A 23405-nucleotide genomic window follows, 5' to 3' on the forward strand; every position below is an offset into this window, starting at 1 on the left:
TAAAGGAAGACTGGATGAAGCAACAGAGGTGAGCCATGGCTGGGCTCAACTTGAAAAGAGAAAGTTGCAACCTAGGACACAGGGAAAAGAGCAAGCAAAGGGGAAGTGGAACAGAAGGGCTGGTTTGGGCACAACAGTGGCTTGGACTCAAAATTCATTCAGTGGGAAACGAATTCACTTGTCAATAAATGGTGCTGGGGCAACTGGATATCCTTCATCATGTAACAAAATGAAGACGACCCCTACTTCACACCATTCACAAAAATCAGACTCAAAAAGGAGCCTAGACCCCAATATAAAAATCTTTGTGACCTTTGAGTAGGCAATAGTTTTCTGGATACGACATCAAGAGAGTAGTGGCAAAATAATAATTTAACTGGTCTACATTAAAATTTGAAACTTCTGTGCTTAGAACAATAGTATCAAGAGCACAAAATGGAAGAAAATATTTTCATATTGCATAATTTATATTTAGAATATACAAAGAATTCTTAAAACTGAATAAAACTATAATAAGATACTAATTCACAGGTACTACAAAGTTATCTATCGTTTTGATTATAGCCAAGGTAATAGGTAGCAGATAGATAACATGAGTTACCAAGGATTTGGAGAAACTGGAAACCTTATACTATGGAACTAGGAATCCAAAATGCTGCAGTCATCTTGGAAAACAATTTGGCAGTACTTCAAAAGGTTAAACAGAGTTATTATATAATTTCAGCAATTTCACTCCCTCGTATGTACCCCTCAAAAAAACAAAAGACACATCCCCACAAAAAAGGATACACATGTTCGTAGCAGCATTATTCATAATAGCCAAAAAGTGGAAATAACTCAGACGTCCATCAACTAAAAAATGGACTAAAACATGCAGCATATGCATGCATATAAAAAAGCCAGTCACAAAAGAACATATATCGTAAAATCCCCCAAACAGGCAAATCCATAGAGGAAAAAAGCAGAGTGGTGTTTGCTTAGGGCTGTACGGTGTGGGGCTGGAGGGGACTTGGAGAGGGAGGGATGTGGAGTAATTGCTAATGTAAATGGATTTTTTTTAAGGGAGATTAAAATGTTCTAAAATTAGATTGTGGCAACGGTTGCACAGCCCTGTGAAAATGCTAAAAAACACTGAACTATAAACTTTAGATGGATGAATTATACAATATGCAAAGCATCCCAATAAAGTTTTTTTTTTTTTTTAAATGCAATGGGATAGATTATAATGGAAAAATATGTAAATTTGAATTGAGAAAACAAAAAAATTTTGTGAATCATAAAACACTGTAAACCTAATTAAATGGAAAACCATGAACTGGGAACATTTTTGAATTATATACATGACTGATGGCCTTAAAACAAACAACAAAAAGTTATGATAATTCAGTAAGAACTGTATTGCCCTAGTAGAACAGAAGACAGATACTACAAGAATCCTCAAAGAAAAAAGTACAAATGACCAATAAGTATATAATAATCCATTCTTAACATTAATACAAGAAGTTTCACCTAGTAGTCACACTTTTATAGTCTATCCAATGAAAATATCAGAGATACCTTTAAATATTAATGAACAAGAATGTTCTTCCACTGTTGTTTATTAGGAAACTGGGATTGTCTTACACATACGAAGCTGGGGGAGTGGGCAAATACATCACTATCGTTTATTTACTATAGAAAACAAGGCAGGAAAGACATTCGACCAATTTTCAGAAGTGGTTGTCTTTCTAGGGGTGGGGTGGGAGTACCGAAACTTATTGTATCTTTATATTCTATATTTTTGTAATGAATTTTCATCCACAACTATTCTTTCCAAAATTCAGAAAATAAACAAGTTATTCCTGTATTTACCTTCTTTGAAAAGGAATTTTATAAGATGATCATGTATTCTTTACCAGTGTTTCTCACACTTTGCTACATATTAGAACCACCTGGGAAGATATTTTAAAATCCTAATACCTCATAGGCATTAAATCAGAATTTCTGAAAGCAGGACTCAGTCAGCGTTCTTCTTTAAAATCCCTGGCTATGATCAAGTTGTACAGCCAGATTGTGTATGGGTGGACCAGGACTCACGGGCAGGAGAATAAGCAACACTCAAAGGTCCTTAAGTTCACAGTGGAACAAACCAAACACACACAGGTCCGTGTGTGAGCACAGAACAAAGTTTGTGTGTGTCCTAGTCAGGCTACATGCAGCGGTAAGACATAGGCAGGCCGCCCGCTCCTTGGAGGAAGTGATCATAAAACGAGCCTGCAGGAGGAAACAGAGTGCTGTCCAGTTAACTGCAGCAGGAGGGAACATCGTGCTGTGCGTCAGAGCCCCGACTGTGACCTGACCACTCAGACGTGCTGGCAGGGCTTAGACTAGCCGGTTCTGCGTGCAGACTGTGTTATTCCCTGTGCCGCCCTCCACCTCCCTGGGAAGGGGCCTCTCAGATGCACGTGTGCACAACCTCCAGCCTGCCGCCTCCCCCGTGCCTGCCACCAGAGCTCAGAGCCACGTCATCTGCAGCTCATGTGTCAACAAGGCGCAGACAGAACAATGCAGACTGGCACCAGCATGGGAGAATATGCTGGGGTGGGAGCTGGACTGAGGCCAACCTCTACCAACAACTCGCACACTGGGTAAGTTCCCTACAGAAGAGCCTCTGCGTCTGTATCTGCAAAGAGGCCTGACTAGTCGTGCCTTGCCAACCCTCACCTGCCTGCCATCCCTCATGATTCGCGCACACCACAGAGAGCATGACTGTCGATAAACCTGGAAGCCAGTAGAGTGTTAGCTCTGACTATGACCTTGATGTGACTCAGCTGTGATAATTCCTCTGTCACAGTACCATAGAAAGAAAGAAAATGGAAATTGAGAAGTACAGACACAAGGGAAGTTCAAAAGAGGAGGGTTACAGAATGACTCCTCTCAGCCTCCTCTTGCTAATTAGTGGTCCGCAGCAGGGCCTGACAAAGCAATGAGTACCACCACCCACTCAAGACCGTTTTCAGAAGATGCTGACTTCAGAAGGAGGCCTCTCAAAGAATGCTAGAGGCAATGTGAAGTCAATGCAGCGTTTTGTAAAGTGACGGGGCAGTATGGACCAAGAAGTTTTAAAAATGCAGTCCATTTAGTTCAATACTTTCACTTCTGGGAACCTGTCGCTCTTGAGAAATCAGATGTACATAAAAATTACTTAACAAAAATATTCACACTGGAAGTTCTGGAGACCGGATGCACAACACTGTCAGTGTATGTCCAACTTGTACACTTAAAAATGGTTAAGATGGGAACCTGTAATATGTATTTTATCACAATTAAAGATCTATAGGCATTTAATAGCAAAAACAAAATAAAACATCCTGACTCGATTTTTTTAAAAAAACTTAAAAATAATATAAATATCTAACAGTAAGAAATTAGTTAAAAATCAATTATAGAATATTGAAACAACGAACATCAAATATCAAGTTCTTCAGGCACACTGGAACACGCTCATGATATAACATTCAGGAAAATGACAGAGCACATGTGGTACTGGGTTTAGGAAGAAGTAATTAAAAAAAAACTAGAAAATCAAAACCCTAAGAATGATCCTGTCTCTCCACTGGGATTTCCAAATTTTCTACAATAAACACTCCAGCGGGGAGAGAGAAGGAGGGCCTTGGTAGACATTAACTCATGGTCCAAGAATCAAAGGGCAGAATGACTTCCACTTTACAGCCCGTCAGCTTTGAGGTTTTCCCTTAAAGAAACAGACAGCCTGAGGGGTTTTCAGAACTGCTACATCAGCTCTGTCGACTGAGACAGAACCGGGACTGGAGACAGCAGAGGTGCATGTGCAGCAGCACCCCCATATGTTCCAGGACCCCCAGTGGATGCCAGAAATCACAGAGCGTACTGAACCCTATATACACTGTTTTTTCCTATGCACACATATCTACGATAAAGTTTAATTTATAAATTAGGCAAAATACAAGATTAATGACAACAAATAGAATGAGGTCTCTCTCAAAGTCTTTTATTGTACAAATTTAATGCGTTTCCCCTCTTACCTAAAACACTCATCCCATGCTGTGGTTGTAACTTGTGCAGTTTGATGTGTGGGAGCAAAACTAGCACAAGTTTTTTTCCTTCCTCACAATTTCACGTATAGAAAATTCGTTCTTACTGTAGATCTTAGCTACTTCAGCAAATGAATTTTTTTCTTCTCTTAGTAAGTCGAGAACCTTTGCACTTAAAGGAAACTGCACAGCTTCTCTGCAGCATGTCTGAACAGTCAGCATCACTACTCTTGAGCTCCGGGTCCATTATTAAGTAAAATAAGGGCTGCTCGAACCCAAGTACTGCAGTATCAAAACAGCAGATCTGATGACCAAGGGGACTATGCGGTGACTAATGGGCGGGACACAGAACAGAGAGTCGATTCACGTCCCCGGCAGGACAGAGCAAGATTTCATGATGTGGTGGTGCACAATTAAAATTATGAATTGTTTACTTCTGGAATTTTCCATTTAATATTTTTGGACACCAACTGACCAGAAATAACTGAAACCACAGAAAAAGAAGCCACAAATAAGGGGCAATGACTATAATCAGCACTACCCAGTCTCCCCATATATGTGAGGATTAGAAAAGCAGTATCACCCACTTTTCACGATCCGCTGTTTCACCCCATTCACAGTAGCTTAAAAGGTCCCTCCCTGCCTCCTTCTGACTATTTATTCATAATGGGCCCAAAGTGATCCGGGAAAATGTAATCCAAATATAAAGTGACAAAAGATATTACTAATAAACAATTCACAGGAAACGGGCTTTGCTCTTCTCTGAGAGACAAAAGGATGCATTACAAATATTAATAAATTCTTAATCCAAAAAGGCTTGTAACACCACAGAACTACTTTAATGGATACTGATCCTTGTTTTCATCACCAGAAAATTTACTTCTCATTTAGCAAAAATAAAAACTTTTAAATAGTACTCGGGAAACTGAATCTTCCAACTAGCAGTGAAAAAATATAAATACTGTACAGCAACATGACAGAACAGTAAATAAAAATAACTAGCAATAGAATTGGGACATAAACTCAACCACATCAAGTGCAGGGTCCCATTACTTCAAAGTTAATGACATTTTCTCAGGTCCAGGGTTTTCATGACCTAGAAGCTGATCACCAATGTACTCGTATACACACCTTCATTATTGATACAGGCTGTGTGGAGTGCCTGTGACAGGAGTTTCTAGTATTTGAGTTTTGCTAGGATAATAGTTTCAGTCCAGTAGTTTCTTGATTAGCATCAATTAGTGAAGCTTTTCTGTCTAAACAAGTAAAACAAGTTTGGTTTTTGGTAGGGTATTTTTTGTTTTGGTTTTGCCTTAAACAGAAGAAAGAGAAGGGCAGCTAATCTTACAAATGAGAAGTCATGGAGCTAAGTTCAGAGCTGGGTCTGAAAGATTATGTGCTCTTGAAGCACAGCTGGGAAGGGAAAACAGAGGGGACAGAGTAGGTGGCGGGGGGCGGTTCTCTACCTATGGGCTCTGCTCACACACTGTACTTACTGTATCATTAGCAACAACAGTGCTAACTTTTCAAATAGATGGCTATTTTTAAAATCCAGTGCACGTTCACAACCATATGTCAACTATTTTTATAGTCAGGTAGAACATTAGGGCTCTGGATAATTTTCCAACAATATGGTTTAAACAGAAGTTTGTGTGTGTGTTTAACACTGGAAAAATGTTGTTTACTGTCTGATGTATTCTGAGTCACTGCCACTTTTAAGCAAGCGTCTCTGCCCTTGACTTTCCTTTTTGAATTAAAATTACCAAGATAATGAAACCAAATGACCACTGTGAGACATAAGTTTGCTGTTCACATTTAGGCAATCATCAAACACCGCCCCACCAGAGAAGAATGCACTTAGTGTTTTTAATTATCATTTGAACCAAAAGCATCTAATATGGAGAGTATTTCCTTCATTCCATTAAAAGGTTGAATTTTGCAGAATCAGTTATTCCCTTCCATTTGTAAGGCCTTGCAGAGAACATATTAGCATAAATGAATTTATTCCTATAGAGAAAAAACAAACTTTGAGATATTTTCTCAAAGCCAAAGACAGCTAATTTGGTCGGGACACAGGAGACAAAGTCTTGTCAGGGATTTCTCTGCAGGTTTGCCTGTAGCCTCAGTGAGACCCTTCTGGGTCTGACCATTCTTTCTGGGTCTGACCATTCTTGCCACACTGCCCAAGCTTGTCATGCCATTCATTGTTACCTGATATCCCACGAAAATGCCACAAGGTAAGTAAACAGTAATTGTGAAATGATGAATGTGTTCGCTAACCTTGTTGTGGTAATAATTTTGTAATATATATATCAAATCACTACATTATATACCTTAAACTTACAATGTTATGGGTCAATTATATTTCAAAAAAGCTGGGAAAAAAAACATTTTAAAGTCCCATTAAAACTAACCTTGATTTTTTAATCAATAATAATATTTATGAAATATAGTATGCCCCAGTTTCTCAGGTGTTCACCAATCTTGGGGCTCAAGAGGCATCAATTCATTTGCAGCAGCACAGACTACAGGAGGGAAACCTCTAGAACCTGGCTTCTAGAGATGAGGTACACTTGGAGAAGACATCATGCCTGCCTTCAATCATCAGACATAAGAAGCATACATATACTAATTCAAGGAAAAAGGACAAATGATGAGGCTAATAAGAATAAAGGCAAAATGCTGTGTACAATTTGTAAAAAGCAGTAATTCCAATGGGGTAACTGGCAAAAGGGACAGTGTAGGAACTGGGATTTGAAACAAGCAAAGAAATCTGACAAAGAGATACAGCAGCAGGGGGAGGGCAAAGAGAAGCAAGAAAGGACATTCCAGGAATTTCCCCAAATACTGATAAACAGGTCAAATTCCTTGGCACAGGAAATCACTTCATACCAAAAGGTTTCCAAGTTCCAGCTAATGACTGGATTGTAAACAATGTTGTCCAAAATAAGAAAGTTCTATAACAACAAAAGGTTTTTGGACAATCACCAACTCACAGCACCAATGCTAACATTCAGAGCTTAACATTTACCTTAATTTTACACCCCCCTTCAAACTGCAAATAACCACTACATGATTTAGAAATAATGTATATAACATATTGAGGAAATTAGAAAAACAGATGCCAACTTCACAGTCCCAGGGCATATCAACTCCAAACATGTCTATTGTGTAAATGTAAATTATTCTTACACTGCCATCTGATCAATAAGGCCCCAGTTTATCTTGCCCTCAGTAAACAAATACTCAGAAAACCCAAAAGAACATCAAAGAACTTCTGTAACTCCAGGTATCAGCATTTTGGCAAGGCTTTCCTCACATCTGATTAAAGTTAGGTAACATTTGGGTTTTTACTGGTAAAGGAAAATGCAAAAAGTTAGTAATAAAAAGTGAAGCCAAAATACTTCAAATCATCTATGAGTGCCTTGTCCTACCACTTCAAAGTCTGAATTTTCACCAACAATTAAATTTTATAGCTGTTCAAATGCTGTATGATGTAATCAAGGAAAATACATGAGTATATAATGCTAAGCAGTAATAAACAGACTGTTGTCAGATTACACTTGCCAAAATCCATAACCTTGTAAACATACCACAGCAAGTTTAGATTACAGCGTTTCTCTAATTTGTGAACAAGAAAACAAAACTGTTGGTTAATGTTAATATTGATAACATGAATCTTTGTAAAAGTCTAGTCTGGGCAATCAATATGGTTCATAGATAGGTTCAACTAAAGAAATCAATCTATCCAAATCATTTTTTTTTTTTTTTTTAAAAAAAGATCTCCTTCCAGAAGTTACCATAACAAAGAATAAAAACGTTCTGCTGGAAGATTTCTTGTAGGCACTAGCTTTGCCTAATTCCAACACACTCACTACTTATATAACCAAGAAGCCAGGTAGGGGACTCGTTTACCTGGGGACTTTTTGGTTGACCTTGACGGCACAGAGTGAGACTGTCGGGGCAGCAGAGGTGATGAAGGCAGAGACATGGAGACGCCTTTAGCCAAGCTCACCCTGTAGGCATCCTCTGCCGCTGGAAGGCTGCTCACAGAAAACTCACCGCCATGGCCAGGGGGCAGGACTGGAGGGGAAGTCTCTGGACCATAGTCACCTCCTGGAGTGAAGACAGAAAACCTTAGGTTAAGCCACAGATGTGAGTTTAATTCCTAAGAACTACATTCTTAGAATTCCCATATGCCATATGTGTGTGTTGAGTTTTTTTTTTTTTATATATTTTTTTTTTAAGGAGTCTCCTCTCATCCCATCCACTTCGCACTCCCCAGGGCAGAGTCCACCATCCTACATCTTAACCAGCGCAAACCCTTAGTCATGAAACTGGAACCGTGGCTCATTGATGAAACAGGTTCTCCTCAATATTCAGCCCCTTAATGAACTTAAGGATAGACAAGCTTACTCTGAAGAAATTAAACATTTTAAGGCACATATATTTTTAAAAACGCAGAGAATGCAATTAAAAAGAGAACACAGGGAAGGGAATATGTCGGCTGAACCAGAACCTCTGAACAAAATACAGCCAGTCCTCAAGGATGCAGATGTTATGCTTTCCTCCTCGACCCCAGGCATATCCAGAGAAGCAACTGAGATGGTGCAAGAAGAAGAGATAAATTATTTTCCTGATGATTAAAAGAGCATCTTCAAGCTTTGAATTATATACAGCAAAACTGGAAAGGTACAGAAAGTTTTCCACAAGCTAACTTGTCTCTCTGACAGAAGTTATCCAACTGGTCCTTACCATGCCTTTCTGACTCCAAAAACCAAAGCCTGGATTTGAACTTACACCATTTATTTAGCCAGGAGGGAACTCAATTCTTGCAGATCTTTACACACAACACCCAAAAAGGATGCGATGCTAACTTTCAAGTCCCCAAAGGCTTCACTGTACTTGTGTTTCACATTAGGAGGCATGATGAAGCAGAGTTACTCCCCCCACAGACCAGGAGGGAGCAGGGAGGGGAAGAGTTGAAAAAGGGCAAACACGCTCAAGCACTGCTTTCAAAGGCATCTCAAAACCAGCAGGGCTGTGAACAGAAAAGCCACAGGTTCCACCAGGCGTAAGTTGGCACCATCAGAAAGTAATTTCAGTCTCAGCTGGGCTAGCTATGCTTGAAAGGGTTTTAATAAAGTTGGGGAACTAAATATCCAAACGACCTATATTTGAAGAAATGACAAGAGTGACCAGGAGACTCTCACAAGAATTTTCAAAAACAAGAACATTACGCAAACATGTAAGACAAATAACATTCTTGTCCATGAGGAAGGTAGGCATGCAGGCTGGAGTTAATGGAGATCCTTACCTCCTAAGTCCCAATGAAGGCCAATACCCCCTCCTCTTACAAGCCCTGCCCACCCTGCTTCCGGAGTCTGCACTGTAAGATACCACCAGCACCAGTTCCCGTGACCCAGGAGCTAGTCTCACACCAACACAGACAATCAAGAAATCTTTCAAAACCACCTCCTTGACGTCTTAAGCCAGGGCATGAAGCTTCCCAGTTGCCTCCCCTTCAACAGTCTTGCGATGAAACAGATCTTAAGGCAGAACAGGAGATGTGCCATAACGCCAGCTCCCCCTGGAGCTGAAGGTTCATCATGCTGAGACTTGAAGGGACAGCTGTTTGCTCTGGTCCAACATCAGGCTTTCATGATCAGCCCCCCCACCACATTGGTCTCATCTTAGGAAAGCAAACAGGTGCTGTGCCTTCAAGAATGATACCTGGTCACCTGATTCCTGGTTTGGCCAGAAACCCCAGAAGACAGACAAGAACGTGCACAGCATGAAGGCCACAGACACCCCAGGGAGTTACATACATAGAATGTGGAGGGTCTTGAAGAGGCAACACTGGTTTTCCATGAGGTTTGAAGAGAGGTACCCTGCCCTGGGACTGTCCTTGCTCTGCCAAGACCACCAACCTGGATACTCAAACGGCTATGGGGTAGCCTTATGGGAGCAGGCACTGTCTCTTCCTACTCACACACAAGTATCTCTGACCGAAAACAAGCCCCAGATTTCAAGTCATCTCACGTGGATGAGGACACAAATGAGGGAGAAACGCATCTATTACAACAACACCAGAAACCAAGCCGTAAGCTGATTACCGAGAAAGCATTTATTTTCTTAAATACTTAGAATTCTTCAATGTGATACATGAAGAAATTGGAGATTGAGGGGTGAAAGAGAATTAAAGTGTTTCCTAATTACAAATTCTGTCCATAAACTTTGTTTATATCAAGCAAAGCAAATATTTTCATTAACTGCAAGTCTGGTGGGGATGGGTTTCCAAAGAAAGCCATAACCATGAGGACCTTCGGCCTTCTGAGCAGCTGTGCTCCAGTACTTTGATTTTATGTGGTCTGCAATAAAACAGGACTTAGCGATGGGGCTGGGGGAGGGAAGGTTTCTATTTCAAGTTTACTTTGACATCTCACCATAACATCAGTCCCAAACATGCTGTTCTGTTGGTTTGTTTTTAAGACACAATTAAAGATCCCTAACTTCCAGCTTCCTTTCATCACAAAAGCACAAAGCAGAGAAAGCAGCTTTATGTATGAACAGGAGGCACAAAGAAGTGGGTGATCCATTGGCTAAGAGGCTGGAGACAGCGTCTGGTGCTTTAACTGCATCAGACAAGGGGTTCAGGTCAAAGTCAGTCCAAGAGCATCACAAGGATGCCGACGCCAGTGCCAGAAAGAGAAAGTCTCTTAGGGGAATCCACAGGACTATACAATACTGGTTCTAGGCAACATGACACCAGAAATTCTCCAGTTGATTTAACATTCCCCAGCAGATGTTTAAAGAGGTTTAAGAGGAATTAAAAACATTTCACCGCAACAACCAGCATGGCTGGCTGGCACGTTTCTTTTTAGCCTTGAAAAGATGTTTTTCTTTGAACTGTGACCTATTTTATTCCGTACCTCAATTAAGTGACAGGAAGCACACCTCAATCCCCCTTCCTGTTGCTGAAGCAGGAATGCCCAGGCCAGGTAGTTTGACGCATCCTCTCCAGGGTAGGAAAACCATATTATCAACCACCCGTGACTTACCAGCCCTCCTCCAGTTCCCCTGGCAGGTGTTTCCCATTTATTCACCATGGACACTCACATCCACCCCAACATGCTTTCACTCTCAGAGAACATCTAATCCAATCACATGAATTCACAGACAAGAAGCCAGGGCGTGGGGGTAAACCGTAAAAAGCAAGGTCAAGGCTCAGTTCAGTTCAGTTCAGTCGCTCAGTCGTGTCCGACTCTTTGTGACCCCATGAACTGCAGCACGCCAGGCCTCCCTGTCCATCACCAACTCCTGGAGTCCACCCAAACCCATGTCCATCAAGTCGGTGATGCCATCCAACCATCTCATCCTCTGTCATTCCCTTCTCCTCCTGCCCACAATCTTTCCCAGCATCAGGGTCTTTTCCAAAGAGTCAGCTCTTCGCATCAGGTGGCCAAAGGATTGGAGTTTCAGCTTCAAAATCAGTCCTTCCAATGACCATTCAGGACTGATCTTCTTTAGAATGGACTGGTTGGATCTCCTTGCAGTCCAAGGGACTCTCAACAGTCTTCTCCAACACCACAGTTCAAAAGCATCAATTCTTCGGCACTCAGCTTTCTTCACAGTCCAACTCTCACATCCATACATGACCACAGGAAAAACCATAGCCTTGACTAGATGGACCTTTGTTGGTAAAGTCATGTCTCTGCTTTTGAATATGCTATCTAGGTTGGTCATAACTTTCCTTCCAAGGAGTAAGCGTCTTTTTCATGTCATGGCTGCAGTCACCATCTGCAGTGATTTTGGAGCCCAGAAAAATAAAGTCAGCCACTGTTTCCACTGTTTCCCCCTCTATTTGCCATGAAGTGATGGGACCGGATGCCATGATCTTCATTTTCTGAATGTTGAGCTTTAAGCCAACTTTTTCACTCTCCTCTTTCACTTTCATCAAGAGGCTCTTTAGTTCACTACTCTTCACTTTCTGCCATAAGGGTGGTGTCATCTGCGTATCTGAGGTTATTGATATTTCTCCCAGCAATCTTGATTCCTAGAACTCCCAAAGTGCCCCAAGTGCCCCCAAGTGGCTGTCTCATGGTCTAACATACTCACTACTCTACATATTTAAGAACTTAAACTTTAAAAAAAAGGAAGTACTCAAAATAGACATAGTTTTAAATGAGTTGATTCTATACAGGGTTAGCACATTTTTTGCAACAGAAGTTTAGGCTTTGTGAGTCACATACAGTCTCGGCCATTCATACACATACACACACACACACACACACACACACACACACACAAACACACACACACACTTTTCTTATTTTAAAATCACCAACTCTGAGTTTCAAAAATAAAAGACCAGAAAGGGCATGAGTTTATAAGGTTCTTCCTGTTTGTAATACATAAAGCAAATATACATATATATATAGTAAATAAAAATATATATATATATGGTTATAAGCTTCTTCCTGTTTGTAATACATAAAAGCAAATATACATATATATATGTATGTAGTAAATAAAAGCAAATACACATACATATATTCTTTCACACATGAAAACTAAATCCAAGTCAGAGTTTGCAAAGATAACAGAATTATCAAAGGGGATAAAGTCATCCAATAAGGCTTTCTTAATTGGCAGAAATAGCTTTTGATAATAGTTTTTTAATTTTTTTCCACTATTACAGACTGTGAAAAAGGATTTAAACTCATAATGGAAGAAAATGCAAACCTGGGAGATGATGAATGTTTAAAGGCGGCTGTGCAGCATGGCCATGTCCAGCACCAGAGATTAAAGTACATGGAGTGCAGGATTAGGGAAGGCTTTAAAAAAATGAGGGCAACAAAGCCAGGGAGATGAAAGTAAAAGTGCATTTCTGAAAAGAGAAGACCTGAGAAAGGCAAGGGTGAGCTTAGACATTCAGGTAAAGAGGTCTGCAGATGCAGGAAATCAGATTTCCATTTATTGTGCCATTGAAGTGGCAAGCTGGAGGAGGGGGGAATGGAAGCTTAGAATAGAAAACAGAAAAGATGTTCTGTTTATCCAGTTCCAGAAAACAGGACTGGTACAATACATTTAACTAGGGCATTAAATGTGTTAGGGCATCTTTTGTGCAGTTCCTGCCCAGGAGTGCACTCATGTTTCCTAACCATATCTTCCATCATAAGGCTTTATATCCATATAACTCATGTATATTTACAGAAACCTAGAAAATTGGAAAAGATTTCATCCCACAAGATCCAATATCATTTCCGGAACCTTGAGAAGGCACTCTCTGAAAGCTCTTTAAAGCATTTTACATCTTTTAGGATCTCCCAAGTATCGAGCCAGAGCTGACTGTTCATGTGCATCTTCAAAAAGAAAGATTAATGTATTCAAGAAAGCAATTTTCCAAAACATTCTTCACACAGTCATGACTAATTCTCAAACAATACCGCTAAAAGGCAACAAAGCCGCTCACCCCAGAGCACAGAAAAATCTGGTCAATAGGACAAGTTTATCCTATTGTCTTCAAAACTCCAGAGGGTTCTAAAGAGAGCTCAGTGAGGACTATCCTCACAGCTTTATTCTTAATACTCGAGGGTTACAGAACCAAATGTACTTTATCCAGAAACAGATGAGTAACAGACCAGTATTTCCTCTCAAATTGTCAAAATTTTCCCTTCAAAGCAGGCATGTCATCCTGCAAGGGAGTCTGAACTTTAAGAATACGTATATGACCTCAGAAACACTTCCACTCCCAAGCCCCAGAGGGGTGCACTGTAACAGAATAAGTACTTTTTTAGATATACTATGTGTTAGGACAAGGTTTCAGGCTCTTTACATCATGTAACCACCTCAGGAAGCAGGTGCGGGCTGCCCTGGTGGCTCAGTGGTAAAGAATCCACCTGCAATGCAGGAGACCCAGGTTCAATCCCTGGGTCGGGAAGATTCCCTAGAGGAGGGCATGGCAACCCATTCCACTATGTTTGCCTGGAAAACCAACAGACAGAGGAGCCAGGCGTGCTACAGCCCATGGGGTTGCAAAAGAGTTGGACATGACTTGGAGACTAAACCGTCTCCAGCAGAAAGGAGCTGCTAGTGTTACGGCCATCCTTCAACCAGGAAACTGAGGCTTAGAAAGAATCAAGAATCTCGATCAAGGACACCATCAAATGGCAGAGTCAGGTCTGAAGCCAGGCAGTCCAATCCAGAGTCCATTCTCTTGGTCCTGTTCCCCTAAGAAAAAGGTATTGAGATAAGCCTTTCCACCATGTGTTGTTTAGTATACTTAACAGGAAAAGCCAAAAATAGTCTATGTAGGTCTACACGCAGTGCCGGGCCACGGTGAGAAGAAATCCGTCCCTTCATCTATTTTCACTCTTCATGCTGGCTGTTTAATTAGCTCCAGCACTCCTGGAACACTCCATTTGGGAGGCGCCCAGGCCCAGGCATCATTAATTTCCTTTCAGTCACACCTTATGCTGTCACCGTACAGGCAAAGTGGATCCTAGAGAGATGTTTAGTCATCACGCACCCTAAATAGTTTCTTCTCATTTCACTCCGTACTGTAAATGCATTAAATCTTGTAGCCTTTGGGCCTGCAGTCTCTGCCCAGGATGGAGGCACTGACTGCCATTCCCACCACACAGGACACAGAATCCTGCCACTCTGCCAGGCCGGGTGATGAAGGGGGCAGTGGGGCGGTTGTGGCCAAAAGCAGTCTGGGTTCTGGGTTCATCTTAAATCTGCATGGATACATTATTCTACATCTCCAGCATTCCCCACGGGGCCTGTCTAAAACTGCACACTTGGATTCTGAGATTTGCCAGGCCCACTGTACACAACTGGAGCAGCAGTTCCCAGCTCTCCTCGCTGCCTCACAGAGGGGAGCCCAGGCCCTCAAGAGGCAGCCACAGTGAGCAGCCAGGGGTACAGCGCACGCCGGCAAGCAAAAGCCCCCGACGTGATTCTCAGGTATACACAGGGACAACCATCGAAGCCTGAGACCACAAGAAAGGAGACAGAAAGGTCTGAACAGTTTGTGCTCCTGTTACAAGACGGTGGGGCGTGGGGAGAATTGAAGAGGAAAACAAACTCAAGGGAGTATTCCATCATGCGGATAATTAAATAAAGGTTCCCATTATTCACAATGTGTATCCTTCAGTGTGTGTGTATGTGTGTGTGTGTGTGTATATACATATACACATACCTGTGTGCACACATACATGTGCATGCACACAATGTATGTTTACATAGATATACACGTGTATATAATGTAAACATACATACTTGTACACGCATGGAAGGTCTCTAAGAAGGACCCACAGGAACCAAGTGCAGTGGATGCTCTGGGAACAGGACTGCCCGGCTGGGAGCCCGGATGGGAGGTAAATACACTTTTAACTGGTTTATATTTTTTTTCTATGTGCATATGCTTCCTCTAAGTATTTTAAATTTGCATCCTTAGGATCGAGACAGGGGTGGATATGAAGATCTTAAGTCTAACGGGGCCACGCACCACAGCTTAACTTGGCAAGTGGGAGAGATGAAGTTTCGTCCCATAAAGACTGTTCAAAGTGACAGTGTATGTGCTTGACAGGTCAGAGGTGGATACAGGACAGCAGAGTAAGGACAGCCCTATGCCCTGCCCCAAAGGGAGTCGGATTCTTGGCAGCTCCCATCATGTAGCACATGTCTCCTCTCTCCTCTTCCTCCACCCTGGCTACTCCATGTCCTTGTCATCTCTGCTGCTGGGGGTGGAGTGTGGGCATGCTCGTGGATGCAGCTCACAGGATAATCCAAAGCCCTAGGGAAACACTGGTCTTCCCAGGTGGCTCAGTGGTAAAGAACCTGCCTGCAAATGCAAGAACCGCAGGTTTGACCCCTGGTCCGGGATGATCCCCTGGAGAAGGAAACAGCAATCCACTCCAGTATTCTTGCCTGGAGAATCCCATGAACAGAGGAGCCTGGCGGGCTACAGTCCATGGGGTTGCAAAGAGAAATGACTGAGTGACTGAATAACAACAACAGGGAAACATGAGGTCTGCCAGGGATAGGGCAGGATGAGGGGAAGGAAGACTTGGGGGTCTGTTAGATGGAGGGTAGGGGAATAAGCAGAGGCTAAAACAGGAAAGGAATGAGGCAGGACAGGACCAAAGAAAACAGAGGTAAAAGGAAGAGGGAGCAGCCCATAGCGGAATTGGGTGGAGGCAGGAAAAGCACGAATTCCTTCTCCAGGGATCTTCCCAACCCAGGGATCAAACCTGGGTCTCCTGCATTGCAGGCAGATTTTTTACGACTGAGCCACCACGGAAGCCCTAATCTAGTATGACCTCAATCTAATTTGATTGCTTTGGACTGCAAGGAGATCCAACCAGTCCACTCTGAAGGAGATCAGCCCTGGGATTTCTTTGGAAGGAATGATGCTAAAGCTGAAACTCCAGTGCTTTGGCCACCTCATGCGAAGAGTTGACTCACTGGAAAAGACTCTGATGCTGGGAGGGATTGGGGGCAGGAGGAGAAGGGGACGACAGAGGATGAGATGGCTGGATGGCATCACTGACTCGATGGACGTGAGTCTGAGTGGACTCCGGGAGTTGGTGATGGACAGGGAGGCCTGGCATGCTGCGATTTCATGGGGTCGCAAAGAGTCAGACACAACTGAGCGACTGAACTGAACTGAACTGACAAAGACCCTACTTCCAAATAAGGCCACTTTCACAGCTATCAAGTTTAGGACTTCAACATTTGCTTTTCAAAGGGACACAATTTCAATTCTCTTCTCCAATACCAAGAGCAAATAAGCCAAAAAAGTAGTATCTTTTAATCCTGAGGGAGCAAAGAGCATGACCAAACCTCATAAAGCCAAACCAAATTTTCTATTAAGTGTAGTATCAACCAAACAAATTCTCAGATATCTGTCAAAGGCTCAGAAAACGCACAGCCCATTTATCCTTTTTTAGGAAGAAGTAACTTAAAAATCAAAATCAACTATTCAACAGTGGGGATATTATGACTGGCAGGAGAAAAGCAATAAACTATAACTCAAGCCCAACCTTCAAACACTTCACTCAACTATCCCTCTTCAGCTTCCATTCCCTTTTCATGCAGGAAATGTGTTTCTCGAACCATATCCTTCAACCCATGGTGCAGAAAGAATCTCTTACTTTATCCGGTGACCTCTTAAAACAATAGTGCCTTGTGCCAGAACTGGCTAACAATGGCTAACATTTTTTACATGATAGTGACACTGGGCAGAGAAAGCTCTCTTTACTGCTCCCCACCAACACCCTACCCCAAACAAGAAGAGCATCACAGAACACCACCATGACCACTTCCGTTGCCAAGGAACTCAGATTACAAAAAAAGAAAAATATAAGTTTATCATGTGATCATTTTCTCAAACACCTGGGATAAACATTTAAGCTAGTGTACACAATTTTGTATATGTCATATGATGACAATAGGAAAACAATATGTGCCACCAAAAATGAGAAGTATATTTAATAAAATGTTGATGGTGGCTACTCCTAAGAGAGTGAGAAGTATCGATGTTTTTCCCCCTTCCTTTTACATTTTAAGGCTGATGTATGTTCTGACATTTTTATAATTAGAATGTTTTGTAAGACAAAACACACTTTTCCAGTAAACATTTATGTGAAACATAAATTTGTATCTCTCTTCTTTTACTTACAGAGGTTTCCCAGCGAAAAGCCCCTCCACTGGATACCTGTCAAGCCTCTGTCCTCATGAGTTCCTTTCTTCAAGAAGAAGAGCTCACTTTTCCTTTATCCAGCCTCTTCTAACCATGTCCACTGGTTTTGCTTAACCCACTGGGCTGACCTGCCCAAACTGCCCACAGTCATCATTCTCCCAGGTTTTACCGATGGGGATGGTCCTCCTTGCTGACGGTTCCCACGGTGAAGTTCTGGACCGGCTTCCTGTAACAGTCTTCATGTTGTCCAAGATCCAGTTCCTGACCCTATACAGTTGACCCTTAAATAATGTTGGTTGAACTGAATGGGTCCACTTACAGATTTTTTTTTTCAGCAGTATAATCTCAGTATTATGCAATCTGTGGTTGGCTGAATGCATGGATGAGAAACTGCATATACAGAGGAACCATGTAGATGGAGGGCTAACTGTAAGCTACATGCAGAATTTCAACATCAAAGAGGGTCATGACAGCACCCTTCCAGGCTGTTCAGAGGTCAACTGTATACTTTAAAGTAGTCAAAAGGAACCTCAAGGTGCTGGCTCTGTTTATATCTTTCTCTGCTTTTAACTCCCAAGTTCCAACCAATGAATCCTTCCCTTTGCATAAAACTGCAACCTGAATATACCCTCTTATTTGTAAAGACATGGAGAACTCTGCTTTATACACAGAACTTTCTTGAGGGGGTCGGGGGGCTGTGACCGAAGAATGATGAGGGTAAGACCACCACCTCCACGTCCCACATCTGTGTGACACCACCCCGGAACTGTGCCAGAAGGCAGCCCTGGGACTGCCCTGGCACACTGGAGCAACTCCTAAAGCCATTCTCCACCTCAGTTACACACCTTGTACTGTGGTAACTACTGGAACTCGCTTACCCTAAAGCGCCCTATTAAGTACCCAGACAACACATCAGTATTTATGTTGTTTTCTGTTTTAATTCTGTGTGTCGGTGTTCACTGAATGTATCTGCTCTAATGATGAAGATGCTTAAGCTAGCTATTATTAAGATCTTACTTGATGTACCAGACCCCCTGCTAAGCATTTTATACCCATTAGCTAATTTATTCAACCTATTCCATTGGAAGTAGATGCTGTCATCATCCCCAGTTACAGATGAGGAAACTAAGGCTTAGGGAGGCTAAGTAGATTGTCTGTAAGTGGCAGATTCAGATGTGAACCCAGGCAGACTGAGCACACAGAATCCTCAAGCGCAGCATTGCCCTGGCCTGCCTCCCCACCCCCTGCAGATACCCTGACCAAGCTGCAGACTGAGCATGGTGCGCTGTTCGGTGCTTAAGAGATTCTGACTATCATCCCCTGACAGTTTAGCAAGTCATGTTCCTCTGAATGATAATCATCAGGAACATTCTGTCAGATTGGACATGCTGACATTTTGGGGGTGGAAAAAAAAGTGGAGGGGAAAAGACTTTTAGAACAATACCATAACCAGTACACCACCCCCTCACTGATTACTCAAATCCAAACCCTGGCAGTCCCCTGGCAGCAGAGCTGTCTGCCAACAGCCCTCATTACAAGAGCAAGGGAGAGTAGACAGAGCAGTACCATGCATCCTGCTTCAACTCCTTACAAGGAAAGTGGGATCTATAAACATTTGGGGGAAAATGCCTCAAAGTTTCCATGCAGCATTTAAACTTTCTCCCCCACAAACAGATTAAAAATACAATGCAACCAACTCAGTACAAATTCTAGAAAGCAGCAGAATAAATCAATTGCGTACGTGTGGCTATTTATCAAGATCCCTTTCAGGCCTGTATTGGGGCACAGGGAATAGGGGAGAGAATGCGATGACTTTTCCTTCTCTGCCTCTGTCATTTTACTTGCTGTCTTCCTGCTGCATCATTAGCACCATCATCAAAACCACGACAAAAAAGAAAGAAAGAGAAAAAAGCATTGCTCAGTTTTTGAAGCAGCAGCCTCAATGACATGTCTGGTAAAATATCTTAGCAACAATGTCAATATTGTCTCACCACAGCCAACCATATTAACATTTCACTCTAATCATGATTTCTCAAATATAAAATGGAATGTGCATTATCCACTTCATTCATTCTCTGAGTATCACTGGGGGGGGGGGGGCGGCGGGAAACAGTTTTCTAACAATTTTGATAAAGCTGCATGAAAAATGAACACAACATTGTAAATCAACTGTAACTATCAATTCAAATAAATGTCTGTCTATCCTGGGATAAACCATAATGGAAAAGAATATAAAAAAGAATGTGTGTGTGTGTATATATATATATATATATATTAATATGTACAGCAGAAATTAACATATTATAAATCAACCATACTTCAATTAAAAATAATTCAACATCAAAATTATATTCAATGCTATTCAGTTTTGTGTATCTAACTTCTAAGTATGAGAATAAGCAAGGGTTGAAATTAAAAGACGCTTACTCCTTGGAGGGAAAGTTATGACCAACCTAGATAGCATATTCAAAAGCAGAGACATTACTTTGCCAACAAAGGTTTGTCTAGTCGAGGCTATGGTTTTTCCTGTGGTCATGTATGGATGTGAGAGTTGGACTGTGAAGAAAGCTGAGCGCCGAAGAATTGATGCTTTTGAACTGTGGTGTTGGAGAAGACTCTTGAGAGTCCCTTAGACTGCAAGGAGATCCAACCAGTCCATTCTGAAGGAGATCAGCCCTGGGATTTCTTTGGAAGGAATGATGCTAAAGCTGAAACTCCAGTACTTTGGCCACCTCATGCGAAGAGTTGACTCATTGGAAAAGACCCTGATGCTAGGAGGGATTGGGGGCAGGAGGAGAAGGGGACAACAGAGGATGAGATGGCTGGATGGCATCACTGACTCGATGGACGTGAGTCTGGGTGAACTCCGGGAGCTGGTGATGGACAGAGAGGCCTGGTGTACTGCGATTCATGGGGTCACAAAGAGTCGGACACGACTGAGCGACCGATCCGATCCAATCCGATCCGATCCGATGAGCAACTGGCATAAACACAAGGGCCATACTGACAAATTACTTTGCCTTGTTATTTCTGTAATGGAATCCTTTCACTCATCTGTTTATCTATATTTCAAATTCATTTTTATAGGGCTGCCAAGAGCAGTTTACTAGATAACAGAGGAGCTCCTTTTCCTAGGAATTTTCAAAGTCACAAACACATACTTCTGTCATGGCTGGCTGGGGCTGGCTCTGCAGAGACACAGGAACAAATGGCATGCCAGTGGCTCCCAAGCCTGGCTGACCATTCAAAAACCATTTTAAAAATATTACAGAAGCTTGGGTCCCACTGCTGGTGAGTGATTGACTAGGTCTGGTGGGAATGTGAATCACAAGTGCCCTCAATGAACTAGCCAGGTTTAGAAATCCCCGAGCTAGGGCCTTCTCTGCCAAATCTGAAGAGAATATGCAATTCTCAGGTAGAACCCTTCGAGACCACACAGATTCTCTTCACACAATGCTGGTGGCAGATCCTTGCTGTTCAGATCTCACATTCCTCCCCCTTCTCCCTCCTAGCAAACACATGCCATCCCAGACGTTTGCAGCAACTGACCCAGAGCACTCCACCAGGGCCAGGCCTGCTACACAGCTCTCTCCTCCTGCACCAGATGGAATGGCCAGGGCCATGTCTGCCACACAGATAAGGGAATGGAGAAGACAAAAATAATCTGAGATGCCTTGTATACTAATGCCAAAAGGAGAGAGTCAAGGGGCAGAAACAAAGAAGCCAGAAGTGTATAGAAATTACCATAAATTATAATAAGAGCCACCATTTATAAAATGCTTACAGTGGTCCAGACACTGTTCCAAGTATTAACTCACGGAATTCTCAGGATGATCAACAACCCTCTGAGGCAGATGCTGTAATCATGCCCATTTTACAGATGCAAAAATGTAAACAGCGAGGTTAAGCAACCTGACCTGGGAGCTGAACCTATGCAACCAGCTCCTATACTGCACTGAACACAAAGTTCTGGAGACAAACTGGATTCTAATCCTAGCTCCTTCACGTAGCAACTGTGCAGTCTTAACCTAGTCATTTTATCTCTACTGATAAGTTACTGTTTATAGGAGTTTGTCACACTGTCTAATACACAGTTAAACATTCAAAAAGCAACCTTTATTAGTATTGCCATATTTTACCCCAAGGGGCTCACTTCCTAGTTACTTTCAATATTGAGGAGGAAAAATATCTCACCACTCCCTCACAACATCTGAGTGTCAAAAAAAATCATTATATAAATTTAAATATCTGTATATTTTATTTCCTTGCTTAATAGGCATTTTCCAAAACCAGAAACAAATGTGAAAGCAAAAACAAATGTCCTTCATCATGATGCCTGTTTTAAAAAAAATCTTTCTTTCATTTGACTTTCATAAGTATTCTATGACACCAATAGAGATTGTTACCTTCATTTTATAGGCAAGAAAACTGAGGTTCAGAAAAACGAAGCAATTTGTTCAAAGAGAACTAGAAGGTACATTCAAACGGGAACTCTTACCTAAGCTTCCTGAAGCCAAACCTGTGCTTATCCATCTTTAAGATGCTGCTTCCATAAATCGGAAGAGATCTGAGGTACTGTTTGGGAGCCCAATAGCCATGGTAACAATTTAATGGATAGTGGGGGCAGGGGGTGGGGGTGGAAATCAGAATTTCTAATCTTCAGACTCTCAGAGCTAAGGATATAGCTCTAAGAGATTTAATCAGATTAGCAGCATCAAAACTCTCACATGAAGCAGGGAAAGAAAGCCGATCTCCCTGAAATAATGACTTATAACCTCAGTCAGTTTTCAATACTGAACTTACAGAATTAAAACAAAATCCTTCCCTTAATCCTGTCAAAAATGGAGTCTGAGTTAGATGAATCTTTTTAAGTTTTATAATTCAAAATTAAACATGACATGTTTCACTTGCTTAGAACTCTGGCTACTAAACCATCAATGGTTAACACCACTTAACAAAATATTAAAACACCTATTGAACTCAACAGAAAATCCGGTAAATGAACAGGCAGGAAAGAGAAAGAAATGCAAATTTTGTTGTCAAATAGTTATATACTATCTGCCAAGCGTGGATTCAAGTAGTTTATAAATATTAACTCATGTAATCCTCAGAAGTAACCCATGAGGCACAGAAAGTTTAATTTGCTCAAGTTCACACAGCTGGTAAACTATGGAGCCAGGCTACAAATCCAGGCAATGTGGATTCAAATGGCTAACAGACATATTTAAACGTGTTTGATTCATTCAAAGAACTGCATAATTAAAGCTTACTGGAAAAGATTAAATCGTTCATTTGTTTATTCACATGCTTATCAGCAGAGGTTATAATCATTCTCACATATTGAAGGTGGAACTGTAAATTTAATGTCACATTTTTGAAGGGCAATTTGACAAAATTTAGAAAAATTATAAATGAATGTACTTGTTAATCAACAATCTTTCTTACAACTATTTTTATGAGAGGACAGGAGTTAGGCACAAGGAGATTTATTCTAGCATTGCCTGTAATGACAACAACAAAACAAGATGAAACCATCAATAGGAAAATAATAAAACAAGTTACAGAATATTTGTCCAATGTAATATTGAACAACTTTTAATATGAAAATGTGTCTAAAAATTCATTCAGTCAACATCGTAATT

The 23405-nt window shown here is 41.6% G+C and overlaps 1 protein-coding gene across 13 annotated transcripts in view; it reads right to left on the reverse strand.

Annotated features, from left to right (window-relative positions):
• The window catches only part of TANC1 (tetratricopeptide repeat, ankyrin repeat and coiled-coil containing 1), a 252857-nt gene that overhangs the window by 132312 nt on the left and 97140 nt on the right, over positions 1-23405 (reverse strand). For all 13 annotated transcript variants that reach the window (XM_044934922.2, XM_044934949.2, XM_044934939.2 and 10 more), the window contains one exon: positions 7968-8168. In XM_044934922.2, coding sequence (XP_044790857.2) covers positions 7968-8168 — 201 coding nt within the window. The remainder of the gene's footprint in view (positions 1-7967; positions 8169-23405) is intronic.

The sequence above is a fragment of the Bubalus bubalis genome, chromosome 2 (assembly GCF_019923935.1).
Source record: "Bubalus bubalis isolate 160015118507 breed Murrah chromosome 2, NDDB_SH_1, whole genome shotgun sequence".
NCBI lineage: Eukaryota > Metazoa > Chordata > Mammalia > Artiodactyla > Bovidae > Bubalus > Bubalus bubalis.